Below are 22,694 nucleotides of genomic sequence, written 5' to 3' on the forward strand. Positions count from 1 at the left end.
CCTTATGGATTTTTTAAAACATAAAATTTCATCGTTTGTACTGAATTTTGAATTTTGTAAAAAACTTAATAATTAAAAAAAATAAATTAACTTTTATACTCACCCATATTCAATTCCATATCCATCATTCGCCGGCATTTCCATAGTTGATGCAAAACCAATGTTGTCTCCATCGCATAGCCATCGCTATATGAATGAAATTCTCCCTCTTCTTTTATTCAAAGCAAAAATTCGATATTTTACGCTCTTTCGTTTTGTGTACGGCGTCGCTTCTCTCTCTCTCGAATTTATCGTTCTCTTCCATTCTTGCGTTTTTCTCCGCTCAAGCAGTGTTATTTAACATCAACTGCGTAGGTCTGTGTAGTACAACTTCTCGAGTGTTGTGAACTAGATTGTTTACACATTTAGAAAAAGAACAATAATTTAATAATAAAACAAAGACTGAACGCTAAATACTATTTCTAAATTATCACTGAAAAGTAGTTCTTAAACATCCGACTTTCAAACTCGACTGATATACAACCGTAGTAGTCTTAACTGGAAAATAATAAATTTAAATAAATTCTATCAAAAAATATTTAATTGCGTCCATTTTATAAAAGAAAATAAATATTGTGCAGTGAATTTATGCGCATTTAAGAAGCTTGCTGAGGGAAATTCGTCAAATTCAACAGTTTGTGATTTATTGGAAATTTTTAACAAGTGTCTAACTTTAAAATTAAATTTTGTGAATTAACCAAATTATACTAAAGGGACCAAATTTGTATAAAAAATCAATTATTAACAATACATAATTTATATTCGGGGGAAATGGTGCTGAGTGGAAAACATTACAAAGTGATAATAATGTAAGCAACGTAAATAAACAACAAAACTTGTTTGTCTTGTAGTAGAGTAGCATGCACTATTGAAGAATTTTCTTTTGAATGCTTGTCCGTGTTTGGCTTTGGCAGCAAGCAGCAAGTGTACGATAGTTGTCTGCATTGATCTAAAAATCAATTTTGACCCCATTTCAAGTGTTGAAATTAATCGTCGTGTCCCTAAATAAGAAGCTAAAAAATACCTTCGCGAGTTGCTGTTAATTTCTTGTGAAAAAATTTCGAAAAGTTCATTGCAACCGACGAAGTCTTACAAGTTGAAAGCGACTGGATCGGTAAAAAAATAGTGCTGTGGTTTTTTTTGTCTTTATCAAATCAAGCGAAATGTGTTTGAAAGCGATGATGATGTTCAAAATGACCCTCAAACATCGCGATATATTTATTTAGAGAAAAATCTTCATATTGCAAACATGTGCTAATCATTATTTTTATTAGCATTTATTTATATCTTTTTGTCTAAATGCGCTACGGAGATTGAAAACCTTGAAAATAATCATGCGAGATTACTAAATCGGATATTTTCAGAGAAATCTAGTTTTTTTTTCTAATTTTTACTAACCTGCTTTTCCATGTTGTGTTTCGCTTTTTATGGCAATTGGAATTCCAAAAATTAATTAAGTTGTCCTTTAATTGAAGTTCAATGCGAAATTTTTCAATTTTTTTTAGGATGATCCATTATTGATTGTAAACGAGTGATGCAACGTTGCCCATACATAAGCGAGATGAAGGGTAGATTTTTAAACACGAGACAAGAAACTGTAACATTAGACACTTTAGAGCAAGCTAACTTATTGCCAGAAAGTAGACCAGAAAGCAATCAAGTAAGTATTTTTGTTTTCGTGTGATGATAAAAAAAGGAAGTAGCACTTAAAAGGAAGCTTCTAGATAAAAAAATAATTATTAAGTGACATACATTAAAATTGTGTTCGTGACATATATGAAAAAAAAGTAAAATTAAACAGGTGGTTTGACACGCAATTTTTTGATGTAGAAAGTGATGAGAGCAGATGATACAGAATTAAATCTGGACTTTATTTGAACGGGTGTTGAAAAAAAAACTTCTGTTTTCTATCACGAAACGTAAATCTGGCGCTTAAGAGATAAAAAATTTTTGTTTATACCTCAAGGAAATTTTTGGTTGAATTTTTTAAGTGAAAATGTTTTTTGCTTGGTTTGAATTAATTAGAAATAATTGAATTTTTAGAATTAAAAATTTAGCAAAAAATTTAAAAAAAAAATAAAAATTTTTAAAAATCAAAATTAAAATAATTTTAAATTAATTTTGAAATAATAAAATTTTAAAAAAGTAATATTTTTAAAAATTATAAAAAAAAATAAAATTAAAATAATTTGAAAATTTTTCTGAAATAGAAAATAAATTAATAAAAAAATATATTTAAATTAAAACAAATTGAAAACAATTCAAATTAAAAAAAATTATTTTAAAATTTTTAATAAAATTAAAAAATGAAATAAAAAAAAATAATTAAAATAAAAAATTCAAAAAAAAAAAACAAGTAATTCTAAAATTAAAAAAAATAATTAAAAAAATAAATATTTTTAATGAATAAAATAAAAGAAAAAAAAAATAAAAATTAAAATAATTAAATTTATAATAAATAAAATAAAAAAATTAAATTAAATTAAATTAAAAAATATTTTTAAATTAAAATTAATTAAATTTAAAAATTAATTTTTTTTAAAATAAAAAATTTAAAATTTTTGAAAAAAATAATAAATTAAAAAAATTTTTTTTTTTTAAATTAAATTTTAAATTTCTAAAAAATAAAATTTTACTTTTTCAGATGAGTTCTGAAGCATACGGATCACACATCAGTCCCGCGCACCAACGTACACCTTTGGTGCCTCCGGATCTTGGCGAGGACTTTAGTTTAAGTAACGACGAGATTATCGAAATTGATCCGAGAAAACCGAAAAATGCAAAGTAAGTAAATTTTTTCCAACATTAATTTCAGTTCAATGAGCCACAAAAACCTAAATAATTAATTGATTGTAAAAAAAGGACCGCATCTCCTAAAATAAAAATAACGAGATATTAATGAGCTAACATTTTGTCAACGCTCACCCTGGAAATTTTTTAAAAAATATTTTTGGCAAACTTTTCCTAAGCAACAACATGTTGTCCTGTCGTTCGTTGACTTTTTTTCGTACAGAAACGACACCCTTATGCACGTGCTGGTTTTTTCATTGAGGGTTGCAAAAAATCAAAATAAAATAGAATAATCGCAAATAATGGGAGTTTGTGTTGAAAATGCACCCATTTATTGACTTTTGAATTTTTTTTTGCTGTACAATGAAAAAATTGCATGCACGGACTCTCTTTAAAAATTATTCAGCGTGATCAAGAGTACCTATATGCAGTTGTAGAGGTAGGTTGTATGAACGATGATGCTACGTGAAGGAAAAACAGGATATGCGAGGGAGAGACTTGTAGCGCAAGTTAGTCTCAATTAAACGTTCCGTCTGAAAGTGCAAAATTTTTTGAAAAAAAATTATTTTAACATAGTAAGCGGTGTAAAATTTTCGCTGCTAAGCAATAAACAAACCATTTTTCAACGTAAACGAAGCCAAAGTAAAAATAAACAACGACGAATTTTATTGAAGTGAACGAATTTTTTCAATGAAAAAAATATTAAAGCAATTAATTGGAGGAATCTGTGTCGTGTCGACGTAAATATCATCATTAAAGAGGAAAATCTCGACGAAAAGTGTTATACGCGCCGGGTTGTTTGATACAAAAACACGGGACCCCACCCCATAAAAAACACTACCCTTTGCTATTATACGCGCGCTGCTGTCAAAAAGCAGTGAAAAATCGCACTGCGCAGCATCACAATCTTCATTAAGGACAAAACGGAGAAGAGAATGCACCTCCATTGTTCAAAAATAGTAAATATCTAAAAGAAAAAAATTAAAAAAGTGACAAAAAAGAAACATTTACCTCATTTTTGAGTGATTTTTATACAAAAACCCCCGAAAAGTCACAGTTGATGCATTTTTGCATCGCTTAATTTGGAGTCAGGAACCACAAAAGCAATCCAAAACGCACAGAAATCGGTCACGCACAAGCATTTCATCTGAAAAAATAAATCAAATAACATTCAACTTTCACCAGACTATGGTTGGAGAACCAAAATCGGTCTCCGCCGTGGAAAGTGGTGATAATATGGCAACATTACCCGTTTCGAAGGCACATACCAGCTCTGGCGACAGCATTGAGAAGAACAATGCAGCCAACAAGGAGATGGAGCTCAAGAATGTCATGCCGAATCCCTCGCAAAAGTAATTTTTTTCTAAAAATTTTGAATTTTTCCTCATGAAAACCTGAAAAAAAAAGAAAAAAAATCATCTGAGACGTGAAAAAATCTGCGACCTTGCGCACAATTGTCTAAATAATAATTAGAATTTATTGAAATGCTAAAAAATTCCATTACCCTTTTTTTCCAGAACTTCTCTTTTCATTGTCACCAGTTTGGTATACGCGATGATTTTAGTTGTTGTTTGCGTTTCCTATGTCATCAGCGACGTTACGACACATCGAATACCCGAAATTTATTACGAAGGGTTCTTCACGTATTTGTACGGTGCGAGTATACTCTTCTTGTTGTACGTCTTCTGTTTCCTCCTGCAAGGTAAATTTTTGTGATTTTTCTTTGTTAAGATGAATTTTTGAGGAATTTTTGTCGTTTTTGAGTAGAAAGTGCATGTTGCAGCGGCGGAAGTGCTCCAAAGAAACCGAAAGAAAAGAAACCAAAGAAGCAAAAGTCAAAGAAGGGAGATGAAGAAGGAAAGGCAGGAAAAGATGGAAAGGGAAAAGCGAGTCCGTATCAGGTAAGGAAAAATTTTTTCATCGAGGATTAATCTTTAAAATTTATTTTGGGAAGACAAAAAGTGTTTCTATTTTTCATTTTCATTAAAAATTATTTAAAATTTAATTTTGATGCTTCTTTCATGCAAATCATCTCATAACGTTCTCATGAAATTTAAAAAATCTTTTAAAAATTAAAAAAAAATTGAGAAAAAATTTTGAGCAAAATTTAAAACATGAAAAGTTGTCTAAATGTTGTACTAAATTAATTTTTTTATTTTTTAAAAAAATATTTTAAAATTATTTAAAAATTTTCTTTTTTAATTTTAAAAAAAAATGTTACAAAAATTTTTTGAGAAAAAAATTTGAGAAATATTTTTTGCTTAAAAAATTTTAAATTTGTCAGATTTTGAACTAAATTAGGTTAAATAACTTTTTTAAAATTTTTTTTCGTTTTTCTAAAAAATAAATTTTCTAAAAAAAAAAATAAAAAAAAATATTTCAAGATTAACATTCAAACATTTAAGGAGAAAAATTTAAACTGTTCAAAATAAGTTTATTAAAATAGTTTATTAAAAAAATTTAAAAAATATTTAATTTAAAAAAATTAAAAAAAAATATTTAAAAAAAAATTATGCTTGAAAAATGTTAAGTTTGTCAAATTAACTTTATTAAAGGTTCAAAAAAATTTTTTAATTTTTTTTATTTTTATAAAAAATAAATTTGGAAAAAAATTATTTAATGAAGAATATTAAAAAAAAAATTTTTTTTTTAAATTTTTATTTTTAAAATTATTTGAATTGAATAATATAATTAAAAAGTAAATTTAAAATTTACTTTGTGATTAATTATTATTTTAATTTGAAATTTTTTAATATTTCAATTTTTATATTAATATTTTTTTTATTCTAATTTAATTTTTTTTTAATATTAATTAATTAAAATATTTTAATAAATTTTTTTTTTTAATTTTCGATTTTTTAAAACTTTAATTAAAATTTTTTATCAAAAAAAAATTTTCATAAAAATTTAAAATTTCATCTTTAACAAAAAAAAAAAGATCATGAAAAGCTTCTTAATTGCTTCAATTTTTTTATAAATTCTAATTTTAATTTTTTTCATCTAATTTTCATTTTAACCCATTTTTTTTGCTATTTTTATGTGATTCTGTTGGTTCTATTCTTTCGTTGTTGTTGTCATTGTATTAAAAAAAATCATTAAAAAAATACTAAAAGGAGGTGTATCCAAAAAAGAAAAGAGACTTAGTACGTGAGCAGTCGGAACTGCTGCATGAGGTGAGATAATAAATGTCTCTTGACTCATTAAATGCGGTAATAACTAACAAACATCTACTTACTAACCAACATAGTTGAAGTTATGAGAGATAAAACGAGTTTTCTTACTAATTATACTAACGATCCCATTCACTTGTAGTAATTTATTTGACATTTATTTGTTTAGTTTATTATTTTTTAACAACTTTGTTGCTTGTTACGTGCATTGGAAATGTGTTTGACTGACTTTGTGATTTATTGGATCGTTGCAGGAAGACACCGCTGATGTTGAAGCAGCTGTCGTTTCGCCATCGAGACAACGGAAAACTACTCAAGATGCGCACGGAAGTTTCTTTTTGCGAATTGGAGCGATTGGTAAGAATTTTTTCTGAAATTTAAAAAAAAAAAAAAAAAAAAAAAATTTTTTTTTGAAAATTAAAAAAAAAAAAATTTAAAAAAAAAATTTTGAAAAAAAAATTTAAAAAAAAATTTAAAAAAAAAATTTTAAAAAATTATTTTAAAAAAAAAATTAAAAAAAAAATTATTTAAAAAAAAAATTTAAAAAAATTATTTTATTTTAGCATTTGGCGTTGGAACGATGATTTGGACAGGTTTGGAAATCGGAACATTTTTCGAAACGCCCTTGACGTCGCCTTGTCATCAAATCCTGAAAGGCGTAAATCCGTTATTGCAAATGATTTTCACGTTCTTGCAAATGTATTTCATCTTCATGAACTCTCGGGTCATTTTGAACATCCATCGTTTCAAGGTCGTTGCTCGTTTCGGATTGATGCATGTCGTTGCCACGAATCTTTGTGTCTGGATCCGTACTTTGGTCATGGAAACGCTCAAGGAAATCACGAATTACTATCATAATCGCACGAATCCCGAAGATAATGTCTTTTTGGAGCATTTGCGACAAAATATCAAGCAAAACGAGGGACTTATTTTGGGCGAAGAACAACGCACAGTCGCTCCGGACATGGAATGGGAGCCCGTTCAATCGCAACAAAGCTTCAATTTCCAAGATGTAGGCGAAAGTAACCTCTTGCAGAAGATTGTACAGACGACAGTTGGTGCTGTTGAGACTACAACTCGGGAATTTTTCACAAATCCAACAACAACAACAACTACGATGAAGACGACGACAACAACTGTTCCAAGTACGACAACCCGAGCAGCGATCAAGAATGTTTTTGAATTCCTCACGACGCCCTCGACGACTCCATCGACAACAACTACGACAACTACTACGGAGGCAACAACTGAAGCGACGACCATTGCTTCGACGATCGCATCGACTTTGAAGACGACAGCAGCGACTTCTACTGAATTTTTCCGCGAAATGATCGATGATGGCGAAAATTATTTGAATTATCGTAAGAATGCGACAAGTAATTTGGATTCGACTTTTGAGAGTTTGGATGCACTTTTCCCCGAGCCGTTGTTTGCGTTGCCCTCGAGTCATCCGAATGGAACTCACTGCGGAAAAATTAACATTATGGGAACAATTGTGAAGGATTCGTCGCCATATTTGTATCCGTTCATCATTGAATATTCCTTGATTGGCGCCGTCGTTCTCTATGTCATGTGGAAACATATTGGAAGATATCAAAAGTGAGTTGAAAATTTTCAATTAATTTTTTTTTTCTTGATATAATAAAATTATAGGCTTTAATTTATCATTTTTAATCATTTTATAACTCAAAACTGCCAAAAAATTGAAACTGAAAAAAATTTTTTCCTTTGACATAGTTTTGTTTTGAAAACTAAATCAAGAGCAAAAAAACTGTGTCAAAAACTGTGTCAAAGCTATTTTTGTCAAATCTTGCTCCAAATGGATTGAAATTTGTCAGAGGGCTCTAATTTATCATTTTTAATCATTTTATAACTCAAAACTGCCAAAAAATTGAAACTGAAAAAAAATTTTTTCTTTGACATAGTTTTGTTTTAAAAACTAAATCAAGAGCAAAAAAACTGTGTCAAAAACTGTGTCAAAGCAATTTTTGTCAAATCTTGCTCCAAATGGATTGAAATTTGTCAGAGGGCTCTAATTTATCATTTTTAATCATTTTATAACTCAAAACTGCCAAAAAATTGAAACTGAAAAAAAATTTTTTCTTTGACATAGTTTTGTTTTAAAAACTAAATCAAGAGCAAAAAAACTGTGTCAAAAACTGTGTCAAAGCAATTTTTGTCAAATCTTGCTCCAAATGGATTGAAATTTGTCAGAGGGCTCTAATTTATCATTTTTAATCATTTTATAACTCAAAACTGCCAAAAAATTGAAACTGAAAAAAAAATTTTTCTTTGACATAGTTTTGTTTTAAAAACTAAATCAAGAGCAAAAAAACTGTGTCAAAAACTGTGTCAAAGCAATTTTTGTCAAATTTTGCTCCAAATGGATTGAAATTTGTCAGAGGGCTCTAATTTATCATTTTTAATCATTTTATAACTCAAAACTGCCAAAAAATTGAAACTGAAAAAAAATTTTTTCTTTGACATAGTTTTGTTTTAAAAACTAAATCAAGAGCAAAAAAACTGTGTCAAAAACTGTGTCAAAGCAATTTTTGTCAAATTTTGCTCCAGAGGGCTCTAATTTATCATTTTTAATCATTTTATAACTCAAAACTGCCAAAAAATTGAAACTGAAAAAAAAATTTTTTCTTTGACATAGTTTTGTTTTAAAAACTAAATCAAGAGCAAAAAAACTGTGTCAAAAACTGTGTCAAAGCTATTTTTGTCAAATCTTGCTCCAAATGGATCAAATTTTTAATCATTTTATAACTCAAAACTGCCAAAAAATTGAAACTTGCTCAAAAAAACTGTGTCAAAGCAACTTTTGTCAAATCTTGCTCCAAATGGATTGAAATTTGTCAGAGGGCTCTAATTTATCATTTTTAATCATTTTATAACTCAAAACTGCCAAAAAATTGAAACTGAAAAAAAATTTTTCTTTGACATAGTTTTGTTTTAAAAACTAAATCAAGAGCAAAAAAACTGTGTCAAAAACTGTGTCAAAGCTATTTTTGTCAAATTTTGCTCCAAATGGATTGAAATTTGTCATCTAATTTATCATTTTTAATCATTTTATAACTTTTGAAAAAAAACTAAATCAAGAGCAAAAAACTGTGTCAAAAACTGTGTCAAAGCAATTTTTGTCAAATCTTGCTCCAAATGGATTGAAATTTGTCAGAGGGCTCTAATTTATCATTTTTAATCATTTTATAACTCAAAACTGCCATAGTTTTGTCGAAGATAAAAATTCAAAGCAATTTTTGTCAAATCTTGCTCCAAATGGATAAAAATTTGTCAGAAGGCTCTAATTTATCATTTTTAATCATTTTATAACTCAAAACTGAAAAAAAATTTTTTCTTTGACATAGTTTTGTTTTAAAAACTAAATCAAGAGCAAAAAAACTGTGTCAAAAACTGTGTCAAAGCAATTTTTGTCAAATCTTGCTCCAAATGGATTGAAATTTGTCAGAGGGCTCTAATTTATCATTTTTAATCATTTTATAACTCAAAACTGCCAAAAAATTGAAACTGAAAAAAAATTTTTTCTTTGACATAGTTTTGTTTTAAAAACTAAATCAAGAGCAAAAAAACTGTGTCAAAAACTGTGTCAAAGCAATTTTTGTCAAATTTTGCTCCAAATGGATTGAAATTTGTCAGAGGGCTCTAATTTATCATTTTTAATCATTTTATAACTCAAAACTGCCAAAAAATTGAAACTGAAAAAAAATTTTTTCTTTGACATAGTTTTGTCTTAAAAACTAAATCAAGAGCAAAAAAACTGTGTCAAAAACTGTGTCAAAGCAATTTTTGTCAAATTTTGCTCCAAATGGATTGAAATTTGTCAGAGGGCTCTAATTTATCATTTTTAATCATTTTATAACTCAAAACTGCCAAAAAATTGAAACTGAAAAAAAATTTTTTCTTTGACATAGTTTTGTTTTAAAAACTAAATCAAGAGCAAAAAAACTGTGTCAAAAACTGTGTCAAAGCAATTTTTGTCAAATTTTGCTCCAAATGGATTGAAATTTGTCAAAGGGCTCTAATTTATCATTTTTAATCATTTTATAACTCAAAACTGCCAAAAAATTGAAACTGAAAAAAAATTTTCATTTGACATAGTTTTGTTTTAAAAACTAAATCAAGAGCAAAAAAACTGTGTCAAAGCTATTTTTGTCAAATTTTGCTCCAAATGGATTGAAATTTGTCAGAGGGCTCTAATTTATCATTTTTAATCATTTTATAACTCAAAACTGCCAAAAAATTGAAACTGAAAAAAAAAAATTCCTTTGACATAAATAATTCAATCATTTTAAATAAAAAATGAATTTTAAAATAAAAATTTTTTAAAAAGAAAATTAACTCAAATCGATTTATTTACTCACAATTTTTTTTTTATTTTCACAGATCGACAACCGGCGAAGACCTCGAACGTCGTTTGGAAGTAATGCTCAGTCGTCGTGCCGTTGCTCTTGCTCAATCTCAAACTCGTGTCGACTGCGTTGGCGCCTCCAAAGGACTCTTCTTCGGACTTTTATTGCTCGTTGGCTCGCTCATCTGCTTGATCCTGTACTTCGTTCTCGTTCGTCATCCCCAATTGTCCGTTTTGGCAATTCGTTTAGCTGACGTCTCGCACACCGCATTGCTCATTCTCACGATCCTGGCAATTCTCATCGGCTTTTGCCGCGTCTCCTTGCTCAAATTCCGCATCGAAGATCAAAGCAACTTGAACGACATCCTGCTCCGTATCTCGGCATTCGGACTTTTCGTCTATGCCTCCTTCAGTATCATCGCGGGCGCTCTGAATGTGATGGAAAGCGAACCGAATTTGCTGGTTTTGGTCACGCATGGCACGAGCGTTTTGCAAGTTGTGTTGCAGCTGCTTTTCATTTCGGACGTTTCGCGACGACGTGTGCACTTGCCGGAACATGACAGGTAATTATTTCGCAAAATTTTAACTTCGAAAAAGGCACAAAGACTCAGAATTGAATTTCAATCGCGCTACTTTGTCGTTTTTTTTTATAACATTTCCTCTTGCCTATCATTTCGTCACGTACGTGTTCGTTATTTTATTGGCGCATTGCTTGTCGTCAAAAAAGGAGAAGAAACTTTTTTTTGCTGAAATGTGGAAATATTGCGGATATTTAAGTGTCTGTCCTGCATATGCTCATAAAAAGCAAATTTCCATTTTGAGACACTGCAAAAAAAGAAATATTTAGGTTTTTTTCATGAAGAGCTAATCCTCCGGGGGTTTGACGCGATTTGTATAATTAAGTAATTATACAGAGATTTTTTCATGTCATACCGATTTGCCTACTTACACATAAAATTAAATTAACATTGATGTTAATGATAAAAATAGAAAATGATCAACAAGTAGGAAAAAAGTGATAAGATAAAAAAATAATTAATTCATATTAACACCAACAATGTTGATAAATTAATCTTTTAAGTGATTTTATGAAAAAATTACTCATTTTTTTTTTTTTTAATTTTTTAAAAATTTATAATTATAAAAAATTTTTTTTCAAAAATTTTTCATTTTAAATTAATTAAAATTATTATTTTTTTTTTAATTTTAATTAAAATTTTTAAATATTTTATTAAATTTTAAATTTATTTTAAAATTATTTAATTATTTTATTTAATTTAAAAATTTTTGATAAATTTTTAATTAAGATAAAAACATTTTTTTTTAAATTTTAATAATTATTTTAATTTTTTTTTAAATTTTTGATAAAATTTTATTTTAAAAAAAATTAAAATTTTTAATTTTTTTTTCAAAAAATTTTAATTAAAATAAACTGATTTTAAATTATTTTAATTTTTTTTTTCAACAAATTTGAATTAAATTCAATTTAATTTTAAATTATTTTAATTTATTATTTTAATTAAAATTAAATTTATTTAATTTATTAATTTTTATTTTATTCATTAAAAAAATATTTTTATTAAATTTTTTATCAAATTATTCCAATTTTCTTTAAATAAAAATTTTTTTCAAACAAAAAATATAAAAATTTTCAAAATTAAGGAAAAAGACTTCTTAATTTCATAATAAAAAACTAATTTTCCGGCTTGCTAATTAAAAATTTTGATCATGATTTTCTCAAAATATTTCAAATGAAGCAAAATTCAAGTTTCTAAACCAAAAACTAAACATGGCGACTACATCTACAAGACATTTTTGTCACATATTACAAGCCAATTATGGAAAATTACCTCGATTATGGCTAAAGAACCTCCCCTTCAAGTCAAAACTTTGCAAAAATTCGCTCATTTCAAACATTTTTCATTTACAGATCCAAACCGGGCAGACAAATCGTAACATTCTTGTTGATCTGCAACATTTCAATGTTCGTCATTTACACATTGGAGCTGCAAAAGGTGTTTGCCAACCCTGTAAGTATCCGCCTCTCGTCTCGATAATTTTTAATTATTACATGAAAACGCCAATCAATTAAAAAAATGACAATGTTACAATTTTTTGTTTGTTTACATTTCGTATCGGATAATTATAACAATTTTTACTTACTTGTAAATATTTTTTAATTACACATAACAGGTCCAACTTGATTTTTATGGATACATTTGCTGGTGTCTGATTCAACGTGTAACACTTCCATTATGCATTTTTCATCGTTTCCATAGCGCCGTTACTCTAGCCGAGGTATGGAAAACCACATACAAAGCCAGATTAGAGTAAATTGAGAAACATGAGATAATTTCCTATACAACAAAAAAAAATCAACATAAAAAATTAATATTAATAAACGAATAACCAAAAAGTAATGCCAATTCCAAAAAGTAAAAAGTAACCTTATATAGAGATGTTTTAATAAGTAATATTTTTATCAGTAAAACGACCATAAAAAAATAAAATTTAAAAAAAATCCAAAATAGCGAAAAAAAAATCCTCCAAAGCAATTTTCTTCCCGCTATAATGACGGCTAATATACTCAAGATTAATGGAAATAAAAAAAAATGTGTGTTTTTCTCATTGTAGTACTTATCAACATAACAAAAAATATCCAATTGAGTCATAAATAATGTTTTAAGTGTACTATTTAACGTAAACAAAGTAAAATATTAATAATAAAAAAAAACATTAACAGACAAACACACTCACTCTCACGAAAAAATGATAAATATTTAAAATAAATGTCAAATTTTGGAAACCTTCTATAGGTAAGGTAGTGAAAAACTTTTTTACAACAAAAAAAAAACAAATTTCTTAGAAATATAAAAAAATAATAATAAAGAACAACTTTGATGCCACCGTTTTTTGGATACAAACAATAATAACTTAAACAACGGACCACGAATTGTGGCATTTTTCATACGGATTTCATACAAAAAAAGGTAATACGTAGAATTTCGTTTTTATAAAAAAAAAATAATAATAATATAAAACATTATTATTAACGATATCATAAAATTAAATTTTTACTCTTTTATTTGTGATGATTTTTGATGTCTGTTACAAAAAAATATTAATATTAAGATTTGTAATTAAATTAAATTTTAAAATTTTGGATAAAAATATCAAAAAAGTATTAAACTTAAATTATTAATAATTAACAAAAAAAAAATTTAGTCATTTTTTTTAATATATTAATATTTTTATTAATTAATTATTATTGAATTAACTCAAAAAAAAAAGTTATTTAATTTTTATTTATTTATTTTTTTTTTAATTCTATATGAAAATTTATTAATTTATAACCAAATAACACATTTATATATAATAAAATAAATAAAATATATTGAAGTCTCAAAAAAAAAATTAGATACTAAAAAAAATATTCTATCAATATAATAATAAACAAATTTTTGTGGAATGGTCGCGAGCCCAATAAAAATCCTAAAGTTACGCTCAATATATATAAAAACTCAATATGACGTAGAAAAAAAATTATTGATAAAAAAAATCGAAATTTTAAAATTTTTAATAATTTCTATTGTTTTTCACAAAAAAAACAAAAAAAAAATTATTTAATTAAATTATAATAAATATTTATGTAAAACAAAACACCACTGCCACACTTTTTATCAGAGAGAATCTAAAAGTACATATTTAATATTAATAATGATTAATAACGATGATTTAACACATAAAATACAAATCTTTTGCATATAATTAAATTATACAACAATTTCCATAATAATAACTACATTTATATAGTTTATTTATACCACAAAAAAAAAATAAAAAATTTTCAAGTATAATTCCGAAACGAGTTTCTTGTTAACGAAAAAAAAAATGTGGTAAGTATTGTGCTAATAACATGTTTTGCATGTTGTGCGGAAAATGGATAACGACGCGTCGTCATTCAGACGTAACAATCATCAGCTGATAACTAGTTGTTGAAGATCATGTAAAATATTCCACGCCATGCCGACTCTATTATCTTGACATGTTTATAACTCTACTCACCCAACATTTTATACCGAGAGTCGCGTGTCTCTGAAAATTTCTTTGAAATAGTTGTAACATTGCACTGTTATGACAGAAAACTAAGCATTGAAGGCGTTGAACATTAAAGTAAAAGAAAGATTTCAATTGAGAAAGATTTTTGATTTATTTTTCGTTTTAGCGTTGAACAAATATGTTGCGTGTGAATTTCCTACAAAAACCAAATCTGCTAATGGAGAACCTGTCGCGCGAATAAAGAAGACATGGAAAAGCTTTTCCGGTATTTTATTTATTTTTGCGTTATCAAATAAATCGATCTCTTGTTTCCCACATAATAAATGTTTTTTCATGTAACACACATAAAATTAATTAATCATTTATCTTGCAGACAACTTCGAACTAATGAAACTAGTTATTAAAAAAAAAATTATGTGATGCTGAGTGCAAAAAATTTGTTAAATCAAAGAATGTCATATTTTACGCCTTATTAATTTTTGATTTTCAATCATATTTTTTGCGATTCATGTTTGCATGCGACGCCAAAAAATGTGTTTTCCAATTAGTACTAAAGGAGGTTTGTGAAGTTTGTGAATTTTGCACCGGTTACAGGTAAAATTTTTGTAATATTTTTTTTATTTTTCATAAATTTTATTTTTTTTTTCATTTTTTTAGCAAATAAAGTTTATTAAGCTAATTATTTTTCATTAAAATGTTAAAAATAATTATAAAATTTAGGAAACTCAAACCTAAGGAAACATTTAAGAATCAATTGAAGTTGCTGTATGATGGAAATAACTTAAGCCGAATGATTATAATTGAAATATTGACATACAAAACTATTTAAACAATCAAAATTGGGAAAAGGACCAAATACCATTTAAGCAAATCTCAACAAGTTTTCATAAGTTCATAAAAACAAGACTATATAACTCATAACATTGAATGCCCAGACAAAGAATCGTTTTTAACTAACGCCTGTTACTTCAGATTTAATTATGGAATATGACAAAAAGACAAATTCTGCCTCAATTTAATTCAACGCAACATGAAGCTGATCCATATACAAGAAAAAGCAATATAAAGAAGTGAAGAAAATGTATACAAATAAATATTAAAATTGGTAATTTTCCACGAAGCAAAATGAGGTTGTAAAGAACCAGACTAATTACAATAAAATAACAAATCGTTAATTAGGCCTTCATGTCACAAAATACTCACATCGTGTTTCAACTAATTTTAACTAAATTTTATTTTGATAGCTATCACTTAAAAATTGAACATAATTCCAATTAATATGTCTATCACATTCAATTTGACTTTGTAGTATGACAAATACCATTAAGAAACAAGTTAAACGGCACAAGTTTCACAGTGCGTAATTGAAATCTGATATCTTTTTAATAAAGTGCAATTTTTTATCTTCGCAGTCGATTATCAGGAGCATATTCCAATACTTATTGCAATCGCTTAACCACAATTACTTCACTTTTTTTTTTTACAAAATTGAAAAACGAGTTCGGACATTAATTAAAACATATCAATTCGATAATATTTAACTTTTTTTTTCTTTATTGAAATCCCATATATATATAAAAATTTCATAGGTGATACATAAATAAATACGTTTCTAATATGTGACTTACATTTTGTAAAAATGAATGAGAGAAGATGAAAAAACGAAAATAACTCACTTGCGCGCGACAAACATATCAATGGAATGGTAATTAATAATGTGATAAAAAGTAAATTGAATGCAGGAAAAACATAAATTTCTACTAAATAAGAGATAATGATCTCGATGATTAATACTTTTCACGATTATTGTTGGTTACTTTTATACCAACTGGGCTTTGAGTAATCCCCGAGTCCATGGAATTGTTTGAACTCCTTCAAATATGACAATGCGGATGGAGTGTAATGATGATTTGCTTCAAAAGTGACGCCGTTATGCTCATTGAACGCATATGCTTTTGGAATTGTTTGTTTTTGTGCATTGAAAATATGAGACGAAGGACTAACTTTCGTGTAAATTGGGATAGTTGGAATATGTTTTCCCAAATATTTCGGAGTTGTGTCACAAACAGTGCCTTCAACCAACGACTGTAACGATCCCGAGAAAATACGGAAGTTAATGTCGGTATAATCGAGTTCAGCGATCAAGAAGACAGGCATACGATCTGACATAACCCAAACAGTACTTGTTTCGTCAATTTTCACGTCACTTGGGAAAACAAGAGTAACATCGTCTTTATCGATGATATCGTGATTTTCAGGAGCATACGGGAGACTTGAATGCCAACAACCAACCGCATTTTGATCTATCAAGTTGAAAAGTTGTAAACCTTCGTCGTTCATGACACGAGAAGTTGTGTGCCCATCTTCAGCTCTTTCGGGCAAATAGACAAAGTCATGATAACCATCTTCGACTTTCGTTTCGTTACGCAAAATACGAGTACTGACAGCAAATTCACGATGACTTGCCAATGGGCTAAAGTAAAGAACGCGGAATCCGTCTTTTAACATAGGGGACAAAGCCATGCCGAAAATACCTTCTTCACCCCATTGGAAGTTCAAACCGGCGATGTTGAAGTCTCCTCGTAATGGATCAGGGAAGAAGAAGCTGTCAAAGAATAAGAAGTTTTTTAGAAAAAAAAAATTTTTTTTTGAAGGAAAAAAATTTTTACCTATGTTCAAATCGCCAAGATTTATTCTGCTCCCAAGAATAGGCGATCAAACCATATCCAAGTTCATCGGAAAAGTAAGCGAACGTATCTAAACCATAAAAAGCAATCAACATTACCTACTATGTGACATTTACCAAAGCCCATAAAATACAAACCTTCGCAATTTGCACCAATATCAATTGCCGTATTTGCAATAAAAGTATTTGCATTTGTGTCTTCTGGTCGCAACTCGTAACGCCGAAGTCTCCGATTTGTTTGCAAATCAAATACATTAATCGCATACGGACAAACATTCTCCGTCGTATTTCCAATACCAATGGTGCCTTTTAAACAAAAATTTGTAAGTAACTTTTATTTATCTCGGTTTTAGTCTTTTTTACCTGTGTCAAGCACCCACAATCTACCACACTTGTCAGCTTTAATACGGTAGACAGTTGTCAGTCCATTGGCGCAATCGCCCGCAACGTTGTTCTGATACGGAATCAGGGGAATGTTATGTCCCGCCGGATTCTTATCCATGTCGATGTAGTTAAGAGTAGCTGGGATTCCTAAAAAAAATTCGATAATGAAAGGATTATTTGACGCGCACGTGTTCAAAAAAAAAAAAACGCCGCCGACATGAATCATAAACTCTATTCAAATCTCAAATCTGACATGAATTGAATTTTGTGTTCTAAAAAAGTACATTGAATGTCTTTTGTCTCATAGAACCCCCCTACTACATCAGACTTTGTCAATGACTTAGTTAAGCACTTATTATACAAGACAAAAAATTATTCATTATTCATGTTCAGACACGCATTTTTTAATATTAAATTACATTAGAAAGCAAGTTAGTAAGACCTTTATTTTATAATTGGCGATTATTATTATTATTGTTAAGTAGCTGTTGTTAAGTTGGTGTACACTATTATTATTATTTTATGATGACTACACTTCTTGCAGCTACTTATTTATTGGCAAGCGCGCGTTTGATGTAAAAAAAACCCAACGGATGCATTGAACCGCTAAATTTTATTAATGAAATATTTTAGATGTGCACCACGATGAAGGGCGTGATTATTATTTTTATTGTTTTTACAGCTTTTACAACAAAGTTGACGATGGAATTTTTTTTCAGGAAATCTTCAAAAACATAAAATAATTCAACAAGTGAAGGTCTGTCTGCGAATCATATCTAACTGGAACATACTAATGAGCGAAGGGCGCTGATTTAATCACCAAATGACACGATCAAGTCAAAAAAATCTACTTATTCTCAAATAAAATAATTAATCCAAACCAAGCAAAATATTTTAACAAAAATCGCGAAATAACAAAAAAAAAATAATTATGAGTAATTCACTGTTATTAGCACTAATAAGTTTTCGTGTTTCTTTAAATGTAACTTTTTTGCATTATTTTTGCATATTATTTCATTTGTCATACATAATTATTAGTTTATTAAGGCACTTTGCTAATTTTACACTTTCAAAAAATCTTACCATCGCGCCAACGAGGCACCGTCACGAAAAGTCGAGTATCTGAACGTTCGACGCCAACCGGCAATCCGTTACGTGGAATATATGTTCCGCTCGCGAGAGCCTGCATTTTCATCATTTCATTCGGGAACTGCCAATCTAACTCGGTCCATGTGTAACGTTCATCGAGTTTTGTCGTTGCCCCAATAACGGTAAGTGACACCGATAGAAGTGTTAGAGACAAAAATCCGCGCATTTTTTTAATCGCAAACTTGAATTTGTTTTTTTTTTATAAATTTAAATTAATTCAACAAAAAAAAATAAATATTAATACTGTGATTTTTTTTTTGTACTTTTTGCTCAATTTTAAAATAGATACTAACTAAAATCGACTTCATTCGGCGTGTTATATCAATGCAACCCCCTCCCTTCTTCGCTATGCGAGCCAACAAATGGACTTACTTTAGCAGCAACCAACCACAATATACACATGGATTTTAAAGTTACGAATTTTTGCGTATATGATGAATTTATGACATAGAGAGAGAGACTTGTTGCAATGTTTATTTTTGAAGTGCATAAAAGTGCATAAAAAGTGGTTTGGTAAAAAAAATTTTTATAAATACTTGGCGTGTTGTTGTTGTTGCTTTTTTGTCAATCTAGACTAGATTCGATCCTGATTATTCTATAGTGTGGTTTAGACACGCAGAAGTCTTGTTTGTCGTTGTGGTGTCGAACAAGTTACTATTGACTAATTATTAAAATTAAAATTGAGATCGATGATAGCTTGAGTTTCGTGATTTTTTGAAGACATAAATACTTTTGACGGGTGGGCATTGAAAAGGAGTTCTTGTGAAATTATTAACACCTGTTCGGTTCAACGATTTTGTGTCATTTTAAAGAATTAATTAGATTTATTTTATGTTTTTTGGAAAATTTTAAAAAATGTGAAAAATAATAAATTTTTTAAAAAATTATTTTTTTATTTAATTAAAAAAATTAAATTACATTTTTTAATTAAAGAAAAAAATTATTTTTTTTTTAAATTTTAAAAAATTATTTTTTTTTTAAATTTTAAAAATTTAAAAAAAAAAAATTTTATATTTTGAACATTTTTTAATTTTTAATAATTTTTTAAATATTAAACTTAAAATTTAATGTTAAGTTAAAATTAAATTTAGAATTTTAATTCAAAATTATTTAGTTTTTTTTCATTTTAATTTTTTTTAAATATTTTTATATTTAATTAAAATTAAATTAATTTTAATTATTCATTAAAATTAAATTTATTTTACTAATTTTTTTTCTTTAATTTTATAAATTAATGCTTAATAAAAAAAAATAATTTTTTAATAATTTAAAAATTAATTTGAAAATTTTTTACTTACAAAATTTGTTCAAAGTGTCATAAAATTTAATTTTTTGACGTTAAAATATTTTAAAAGCAACTTTGATCCATTTCACATTTAATTAACTATTATGCAACTAATTAAAAACAATTCTTCAACATTAACCGACAACTTCATTAAACTCAGATAAAATCATCTTACTTTTACACAAATAATTTCCTTGTTATCCGACACCCGACTTTCCTCATTTATTAAGACGTTCATTAATTAATTGAAGATTCGATGATAAATTTTTGCCATTCTAAACTCGTTTGTAACTTTTTTCTGAAAAAAAAATAATTTTTGTGTTAAGTATGAAAAATCAACTTTTTTTCTCAAAAATAATTTTTTCATGCAAAGTTGTTTATTATATGTTTAATTTCATGTTCTACGAGCTTCTAAATAAATTTGTCTGTAATTTGAATGCAGTTGATTGCACTTTTTTTAAATGAATGTTTCTAAGCCGTCATTAATTTTAAAATCCAAATTTATTTATTTATTTTTGCGTGAATGATTTATGATCATACTACATCGTTCAGAAAATGCTCAAGGGCTTACAAAATAATTTGTCTAAATTTTAACGAACTAATTTTACTCTTTAATGGTCCTTAACGCAAACTTCAATAATTATTTCAATTAAATAAGATACAATGTTGACTTTTCTCAACGAAATTTGATAAAATTAAAAAAAAAATAAATAAAATTATAATTAAAAAAAATGAATAATAAAAAAATTTAAAATTAAATAAAATAAATAAAAAAAAATAATTATTTATTTATTTTTAATTTTTTTTAATTTTAATTAATTATTTTTTTAATTTTTTTTATTAATTTTTAAAATTATTTTTTTTAATTTGAAATAATTAAAATTTTTAAAAATTAAAATAATTTAAATAAAAAAAAATTTAAAATTAAAAAAAAATAAATTTAAAATATAATAATTTTAAATAAAATTATTTTAAAAATAAATTATAATTAATTATTTTTGATTTATTTTTATTTATTTTAAATTAATTTTTAAATAATTAAAATAAAATATTACAAAAAAATAAATAAAAAATTCAACATAAATACAAAGTTGACACCTTTTCAAAATTAATACAAAAAAAAGTAAGAAAACTGCCCTACCCAGTTAACGTCGCGTCATCTTCCTAAAACACCTGAATGCCATTAATTAATTATGCACAATAAAATAATGCACGCACTAGTTAATGAGAAAAAAATAATTAATTAAATAAATTAATTACCACACAACACAACGACTGAACGCAGCAAGAGGCAAGCAGACAAGCAAGCAACAACGAAACAAGACTTTTTTTAAACATGCATAAGAGTATGGTTAAAATGGTCCACATTCTTTGTAATCATGTTTCTCGAAATGGTTATTTTTTCAATTCCGATAAAAATTCCAACAATAAAAAGAATATCGTTCCTCTATCTCTATTTGACTGACTCGAAATATGTCGCAAGTCGTCGTGTGTCTCCGCCTTTTTCATATTTTTTTTTTTTTTGGCTACTGTAATTTTTTTTTCAACTTCCTCCCTCTTATGATCGCAAACTCGTTCCTGAATATTCGCTCCAAAAAATGAAATTTTGTAATTGTAACATCTGCCAGTCACTTATCTCTCTCGTTTTTTGACTTGTTGCTAAGTAATAAGTAAATTTGTTACACATTTTTTGATAAAAAAAAATCAAATAAACTTTTATTCCCAAAATTATATAAAAATAAATAAAAAATAACGTAAATCACCTAAAATCGAATAAACTTCACATCGTTCGTTTTGTAACGAAAATTGTAATAAAACGTAAATTTCTTCAAAAAAAAAAAAAAAAGTAAAAAAATTTCATGATTTAATTATCCGCAAGACACGTGATCGGAATGCCAAAGCGGTATCAATTTCAAATGTCAATGACAAAGAAATGCATCACACCCAAGCAAAAGCAAGGCACCGCACAAGAAAAAAATGATTGAATTGTACTTTTTTTTATTGCTGCACTTTTAATGCCACATTTGCCGTAATTGGTTGTCGCTGAGTGACAAATTCTGCCTTATCTCTTTTTTTCTTCGACAATTATTACACTGTTATATCTCAATTATTGCATTTCTTGTGCTATATAAAAATTTATGAGGTACAAAAAACGTCTGTACGAGATTGCACTTTTCTATATTTTGATGCAAATTTTGATTAATTGAAAAAAATAAACAAACTTGATGTAAAAACATAATTTTCAGCATAGCTCACATTTTTTTTTTATTTGTGACGAACGGCAAAAAGTATGCAATGAATTTCACTTTTCAATTTTTTTTTATAAAAATTAAATTTCTTTTGTTTTTCAGAGAAAATAGAAAGAAAAGGATAAAAAAGGACAAAGATAAGAAAACGTCACTTAATAAAATTGAAAGATACATCAATTAATGGGCAAGCGATAGTCCTTTCAGGTAATTTGATATTCGGATATTTTTTTAATTTTTTTTTTTTTTTTTTTTTTTTGATAGAAACCCGGATGTTGGTCCTTTTTAATGATTGTAAGGATTTTTTTATGTGACACCTTTGGGTTCTTAATTGAGTTCTAATTGACGATAAGGACCTATTTAATTTTTTTTAAACTTTTTTTTTTAATTCAACAGGCAAAAAGTAACAACAAGGGGAAGTTACGATTTTATGCTTTAATTTGACTGACAGGAAGCTTTTTAGAGATATTAGGAGAGGTAAGTTGATAAAATAATCGAAAAAGTTTTGAATTTCTTT

At 27.2% G+C, this 22,694-nt stretch overlaps 2 protein-coding genes across 3 annotated transcripts; one reads left to right on the forward strand and one right to left on the reverse strand.

The window, feature by feature from the left end:
- The first annotated feature begins 705 nt into the window (after nt 1-705).
- LOC134834080 (proton channel OtopLc) lies at nt 706-12,943 on the forward strand. 2 transcript variants are annotated; one of them, XM_063848615.1, is made up of 10 exons: nt 706-848; nt 1,545-1,699; nt 2,684-2,823; nt 4,347-4,531; nt 4,597-4,730; nt 6,254-6,356; nt 6,563-7,598; nt 10,404-10,931; nt 12,299-12,398; nt 12,562-12,943. In XM_063848615.1, exons 2-10 carry the CDS (start codon nt 1,574-1,576, stop codon nt 12,700-12,702), a joined length of 2,493 nt encoding a protein of 830 aa, XP_063704685.1. In that variant the 5' UTR covers nt 706-848; nt 1,545-1,573; the 3' UTR covers nt 12,703-12,943. The 2 variants fall into 2 exon arrangements, with proteins under 2 accessions (XP_063704685.1, XP_063704686.1); XM_063848616.1 differs by lacking the exons at nt 706-848; nt 1,545-1,699; nt 2,684-2,823 and adding an exon at nt 3,765-4,181.
- Nucleotides 12,944-16,230: 3,287 nt separating this feature from the next.
- LOC134835542 (protein yellow-like) lies at nt 16,231-19,048 on the reverse strand. Its single transcript, XM_063850422.1, has 6 exons — nt 19,019-19,048; nt 18,581-18,827; nt 17,477-17,644; nt 17,252-17,419; nt 17,097-17,184; nt 16,231-17,032 (listed from the first exon to the last, which is right to left on the reverse strand). Exons 1-6 carry the CDS (start codon nt 19,046-19,048, stop codon nt 16,231-16,233), a joined length of 1,503 nt encoding a protein of 500 aa, XP_063706492.1.
- Nucleotides 19,049-22,694: the final 3,646 nt, after the last annotated feature.

Source organism: Culicoides brevitarsis, chromosome 3 (assembly GCF_036172545.1).
Source record: "Culicoides brevitarsis isolate CSIRO-B50_1 chromosome 3, AGI_CSIRO_Cbre_v1, whole genome shotgun sequence".
Lineage (NCBI taxonomy): Eukaryota > Metazoa > Arthropoda > Insecta > Diptera > Ceratopogonidae > Culicoides > Culicoides brevitarsis.